The 7,080-nt window shown below is 33.4% G+C and overlaps 1 protein-coding gene across 1 annotated transcript; it reads left to right on the top strand.

Moving 5' to 3' along the window:
* The first annotated feature begins 1,349 nt into the window (after window positions 1-1,349).
* Window positions 1,350-6,458, top strand: LOC112009033 (2-oxoisovalerate dehydrogenase subunit alpha 2, mitochondrial). Its single transcript, XM_024041384.2, has 9 exons — window positions 1,350-1,722; window positions 3,091-3,228; window positions 3,334-3,516; window positions 3,688-3,845; window positions 4,605-4,704; window positions 5,204-5,315; window positions 5,420-5,559; window positions 5,668-5,853; window positions 6,047-6,458. Exons 1-9 carry the CDS (start codon window positions 1,459-1,461, stop codon window positions 6,212-6,214), a joined length of 1,449 nt encoding a protein of 482 aa, XP_023897152.2. The 5' UTR covers window positions 1,350-1,458; the 3' UTR covers window positions 6,215-6,458.
* Window positions 6,459-7,080: the final 622 nt, after the last annotated feature.

Here is a 7,080-nt window from a genome sequence, read left to right as displayed (position 1 = left end):
AAGTAAAGAGATTTCACATAATCTCCATTATGCTAGCATTCCCCATGAGCTCAATAATCATTTGGTAAACAATATTTTATATTAATTTTGGAGATTAAAAAAAAAAAAAAAGCTTTTAATAATGAGCAACACTACTTCAAAAATAATTTCAAAAAAAATTTTAAGTGGTAAGTTAATAGTGGTTTTAAACTTGGCTCACTATTGATATCAATTTTTTACCCACTAATAACAGTTTACTACCTAAAATTTGTTGTGAAATTATTTTAAAAACGTAATTTACTGTTCCTAAGTTTTAGGTTTTTTCCTTTCTTTTCTTTATTTGAATTACCACTTTTTATTTTAAATTCAAAATTTCAAACTTTAAACCCACATATAAATTACTTTTTTTTTAAATCATGTAAAAAAAATCCTAAAAATTAAGACATTATCTTTATCTCACTTTTAAACATTATAACATAAATATAAATGAATAAATAAATAAATAAAATCATCGCACTCGTAAAACGTGTGTGATAAGGCTAGTATATGTTAACAAATTTTGTTACAAACTTAATTTTAGCTGATGGATACAACACCCACTAAAAAAATTAGCATGACTATATATTTTAAAATTTTAACCATTAGATTTCATATTCTTTATATTTTTAACACACCTGTCAAATTTCGTATCAATTAGATGTTACTTACTTTTTTTTATCTATAAACTTGTTTTTTATGCATAATTTTAAATATTTAATTAATAACATAGCTATTAATATTTGATCTTCTACAAATTTTGTAAGTATAAAGAATATAAGAAGAAAGAGTCCAAATTTAGTAAGGATAGAGTGTAAAACTCATGTTTTACACCAATTAATAAGAAATTGCCACATTAGTTTTTTACTTAAAATTCAATACATTCTAACACACTTAATAACATTTCAATAAGAACCTAATTTGGTCGGATTTTTTTTATGAATATTAGAATTAATTGTGTGCGGTTGTGCTTATTCTTAAATATGAAATAAAATGAGATGGCATGTTAGGATTTAAGTGAGTAAAATATGAATTTTACACTATATCCTTACAAAATTTAATCTCAAAAAGAAAATATAATCTAATAATTGATTTATCAAAATTCAAAAAGATGATTTTAAGAATTGTAGTTATTCCCAAACTTTTTCCTTTTTTTTTTTTTTTCTTTGACTGGATGGACGTAGCATACTTTAATAGTATTATCTAGTGCGGATAAGGCATAAATGGACGAATATTTGTACCGAAAAGAAAAGGAACGGGGAGGCATTATTTAAAAAAATCTGACGTGTCATGCAATCATGGACCTAACCATACTCATAAATGGGATTGCGTTGAAGCTTCTGTTTGTGTGTCTCTCTCTCTCTCTGTTTCTGTCTCTGTCTCTCCATTTTCAGTTCAGTTTGTTATACTTGAAACTAATTTCAATCTTTGATTCTATCTCTCATGGCTTTGTGCATGAAGAAATCACCAAAACTTATCAACCATCTAAAATACCGGATGTGTTTGTTTGATATGATCACCCCCAGTTCTTGGAATTCTACTTCATCCCATCATCAAGAGTTTCCAGTTACAGCTCCAATTGCTCATAATCTAGGAAACCCAGATGCAGATTTGAGTGTCAAAGCAACTCTTTTCTCTGCCTGTCGTTTCAAATCAACCAAACCCGAAAAACAATTGAATTCTCTCAATGATGCTGATGACAACAAGGTACAATAAAACTTACCCAAAAAATAAAAATAGGAACACTTTTATTGTATGTTGAATTTTGTTTTTGTATATTTGTGGTTTGAATATGACCAAATCATTTTGTTTCTTGTGTTGTTTTTCCATGTGTTTGATAAGTTATTATGTGTCATACTTATTGTCTTATGGAACCAGTAGCAAGCAATAATTGGCAGGGCTGATTATTTGAATTGGCAATTTGTCCCTCAATTATGCTTTTGTTTATTATATTTTGTAAGATTAATTGAATCCTTCCTGATGTTGTGATTTTACTTATAATTAATTAATTGTAGAAAGGTCATGTTTTTGGATGAACATATAAGGCCTGCCTTTTAGAAGTTTAGCATTGCTTTTAGTGGCCAAAAACAATGTTGGCTGGCAAAATGTCTAGTGAACTCAAACACCTGGATCCTAAAGCCCCTTCTAAATTGCACCTGTTTAGCTTCTATATTGGAATTACATGAATTGATGGGCTATGTTGTAATATTTTAGGTATTATATTTATGGATAATCAGATATATTATAATAAACTGTAAGATTTGCATGTTCATGCTGTCAATTGTATTTTAATTTGGAGTAATCCACAGCGCATGTTTAGTGGAGCGGTGAATAATGTTTCTAGTTTAGAGTTAGAGCTTTCCATACTAAATGGATTGAAATAAAAGTAAGAGTCACGTTTACAAATTTACAAGGTATCTTTATTCCATATCTTAAATGGACTAGTTTAGGAGTATTGGCATTCCAATTCTTTTCAATCAAAATGGCGAAATGACCTTCCATAAATCAAATTCAATGCAATTGATGGTCATGTGTACCAGGATGATGATCATGTCCAATTCAGAAATCATCTAGTAAAGTTACAAATGTGGTGTGAGAAAATTTTCTTGTTTATTTTGATGAAGACATCCCATGGTGTGATGTAAATTCAAGTCATGTTCACATATGACACTTACTATATTTTCGGATATTTTGGGAAGCAATCAGAGGAAGGAATAACTTGCAATGGCCATTGTAAGATTTCTCAACTGTTTTAATAAAAATCGTGAAAGAGTTAGCTATTAGAAATTTCCAGGGTGATCATAACTTTATGTATTTTGGCTACATCAGTCAGAAGACTTGTAGGCCAATGCCACTTGCTTGGTTGTTGGAATATATAATGGGACATACAAGGTATTATGGATAGATTACAGGCCACCACAACTTCTCATACAAATTTATTTCCATAGAAAGGCACGACCAAAGATATTTTTCAGTTGCTTCCTAATGAACCGTCAATGCCTAGACAGGACATCAATTATAACGTTCCACGTGCAAGCTGTTATTTGTACTCACTGAATCTATCTTCAATTTCAGATCTTGGATTTTCCAGGAGGAAAGGTTAGATTCTCTCCTAAAATGACATTCATATCTGAATCCCCTGAGGAGCGTACACAATGCTACAGAGTCCTTGATGACAATGGTCAGCTGATTTTGGGCAGCAATTTAGTACAGGTATTTTGCTCCCCCATTTCACAGAAGAAGGATTTTTTTTTTTTTTCCATAACCGTATATAATCACAAAAGATCCTAATGATCTATGGGATACCACTGTAATTAGGTCGGCGAGGAACTTGCTGTAAAAATGTACAATGACATGATTACACTTCAAACCATGGACACTCTTTTTTATGAAGCACAAAGGCAAGGAAGAATTTCCTTTTATCTGACCACAATTGGAGAGGAGGCCATCAACATTGCAACTGCAGCAGCTCTCACTGCTGATGACCATGTCTTCCCTCAGGTTACAAGCACATGCATGCATATGTGTTCTTCCCTTACAATCCTTCCAAGCAGTATGCACAAACACGCTCATCACCATCTCCGCCATTTTGATATATCACATTATATTGTAATTTGATATATGCAAGTTTAAAATTGATGCTAGACTAGGCTTATATGATATTCCTTGCAGTACAGAGAGCCAGGAGTGCTATTATGGCGTGGTTTCACCCTTCAAGAATTTGCAAATCAGTGTTTTGTAAACAAAGCTGATCATGGAAAAGGCAGGCAGATGCCTATCCATTATGGCTCTAACAAGCACAATTACTTTACTGTATCATCAACAATTGCGTAAGATATGAACCTTGTCTATACACAATTTACAAAGCTGATTGTTTATCCATTAAGGAGGTCATATAGAGTTTCTTGAGGCAAAAATCAAGCAAGTCATGCCACAAGTGTTTCCTACTGTCAGGGACAAAGCCAGGACTTTTGAGTTAAGGGGGTGGCTCTGACCTCTAGCTCAGCGGCTTCTTAGCCACTGAGGTTTTTTTTTTTTTTTTTTTTGAGTTTTTGATGTGTGCATCTGCTGAGTAAAGGCAAAATTATTTTATTTAAAATTTTTTAAAGGGCCAGTTGTTTGTTTGAGTAAAATTTGTTAATTTGACTTAAATTTTTTTAGCTTTGCTATTGGTGAATTTTGTTGTTGCACAAATGTTTTTGGGCTAGTATATGTTGTTTTAAATTTTAGATCTATAAATTTTTTAATGGCCTTTAAAATGAGGAAAGTGCTAGAGGTATATTGTTGATATAGTGAGTGATTATTGATAAGTAAAAAAATGATGTAAGTGATAGGATCAGATACGAACTAATAAGAATTTGTACCTCAACAATATATAAAAATGTTGTAGATAAGTTTGTAACTGTAACGTTACTCTAAAAAGAATCAAAAATATTGTTAAAAGGGCAAAATGTAATTTTATAGAACAAAATTACTAAATTTAATGCATATATATATATATATATATATATTTTTTTTTTTTTAAATTAGGGGGGGCCATTGCCACCCCCTGGTCAATTAATGCCTCTGTCCCTGCCTACTGTTTGCAGAACACAACTTCCCCATGCTGTTGGTGCTGCATATGCTCTGAAGATGGATAGAAAAGACGCATGTGCAGTTACCTATTTTGGTGATGGTGGCTCAAGTGAGGTATATTTGTATCAGCATTATCAGAAGAGAAAAATCTTCTTCTTCTTCTTCTTTTTTTTTTTTTTTCAAAATGCTGATGAGAATATAATGGGAAAGTATGTTCAGAAAATTTTGAGTGTCATAGTGTTTGAAATGAGCCTATTCCATTTCCTGTTGTATCAATAGCATACAAAGGCAGATAGATTGTTGTTAATATTTTCTAATTCTTTTTTAGCAAGTGACTATTTAGTTTTTGTAGTAACTTCACCATTTTACATTGACCCTATTCTTGAGAATTAGAGACACACTTAAGGGCATGTATAGAACAGATATTTTAACAATCTTCCCCCCACAGCCCCACCCCCCAAGCTCCCTCCATCTGAACAAAGGATAAAGCATTTTAGTGGCTATGAAAAACATGTAAAATGATTCATTTCCATCAGCAGTCCAAGGGGCTTTTTTAATTTGAGAAGCATTGCTTTGGGTTGTTTATCTTCTAATATGTTGAGTAATGTGATAGGGAGATTTCCATGCTGCTTTAAATTTTGCGGCGGTTTTGGAGGCCCCAGTAATATTTATCTGTCGAAACAACGGATGGGCTATCAGCACCCCTACTTCAGACCAGTTTAGAAGTATTTTCCTTTTTCTTATGCATTCTTGTATGTTGACACTTGACAATTCTTATTAGGGAAAGTCTCTGGTTATCCTGACACATTTTTCACCCATTCATTGGCAGGTGATGGTGTAGTTGTTAGAGGTTCTGCTTATGGAGTCCGAAGTATTCGTGTCGATGGTAATGATGCACTTGCCATTTATGGTGCAGTTCATGCTGCACGTAAAATGGCAATAACTGAACACAGACCAATCCTAATTGAGGTAATAAGGATTTTTTTTACAACCTCTGGGGCTTTGAGAGGCACCATGATGAACTCCAGAATCCAGATGCTCTGACTACAGATTTTGGTTTGATCTTTTTCATTGCAGGCTCTAACATATCGAGTGGGACATCACTCCACGTCTGATGATTCCACCAAGTATCGTCCAGTTGATGAGATTGAATGGTGGAAATTGGCACGAGACCCAGTAAGTAGATTTAGAAAATGGATTGAAAGCAATGATTGGTGGAGCAGTGAGGCTGAGTCAGAGTTCAGAAGCAGTGTGAGGCAGCAGGTAGAACTTACATATATATATCAGAAGCAATTTCAAGACCATGTGTATAATAAAAATTCTGCACTATGCTTTCTTTAATTCTTTTGTTTCAAAACTTTTCTCATGAGCATCCTGGTCATGTTTTCAGGATAGTCACACTCAAATATAAGTATTATAGTATGAAAGTTTTGCACTGATGATGCTTTTGGTACAGCTACTGCATGCAATTCAAGTTGCAGAAAAAGCTGAGAAACCTCCAGTGGCAGACATTTTCACAGATGTATATGATGTTCCCCCATCCAATCTCCACGAGCAGGAGAAATTGCTTAGAGAGGCAATCAGAAGACACCCACGGGACTACCCATCAGATGTTCCTGCCTAGACTTTGACAATTCTTTTTATACTTGGTATCTACTTCCAATAAATTTTGAATTTGTTCTCTTGAATTTTATTTTATCACAACCATTGTAATTGAAAGATTCAACGCTTGCAGTTTAAGGGTAATATGCAATTAGCCCTCTCAAAGGTATATTTTATCCAATGTTGATACTCCAAAGATGTGAGCTCTTGCACATTTTGTCCAATATATATGATAGTGACACAAACAGCACATCTTTGCAACTGAATCTGAGCAGTCTCCAACAAGACTCTTGAGGCTATTTTCCCTTTGCAGCTTTTTAGTTTTCTTTAGTTTCTCGCCTGTCTTTCTTGGCTTCAATTTGACCCCACACTATCATGTGATCCATAAAAAACCAATTCAATGATAGGCCTATGAATGAATTTGTAGTCTAATGATATTGCTATACCTATTAAGTACAGAGGTTCGGGTTTTAAGTTTGAACACACTAGGGGTATGGGATTTGTGGAGTTAAGTAAGTTTATCTAGATTTCAAGTGTAAAGATTTTGTGGAGTTCAACGGAAGACCCACTGGCAGGAACTATGGTTATGTAACCATTGATGGGTGCCATGCTGTAAATTTATGGTTTATCAGGTAACAAGATCTCATTGAAGGTGGTTCCTTGTGTAATATTGTAATAACTAAAAAGTATGTGTAACATCACTCTCACATGCATATGGTTACCGTGTATATGAGTCCAACATATATGTAATTGATACATATACCTGGTGCATAATATACTTTTCAATCTTATTGAGCATCAATTGGCAATTACCACACCGAACTTTGCACACCATGTGAAATAATTATTCTTTTAGAGCTTGTCTGCTTGGTTAGGAAATATTTTCAA

The sequence above is a fragment of the Quercus suber genome, unplaced genomic scaffold, assembly GCF_002906115.3.
Source record: "Quercus suber isolate HL8 unplaced genomic scaffold, Cork oak 2.0 scaffold_69, whole genome shotgun sequence".
Lineage (NCBI taxonomy): Eukaryota > Viridiplantae > Streptophyta > Magnoliopsida > Fagales > Fagaceae > Quercus > Quercus suber.
This window is presented reverse-complemented; position numbering and strand designations above follow the sequence as displayed.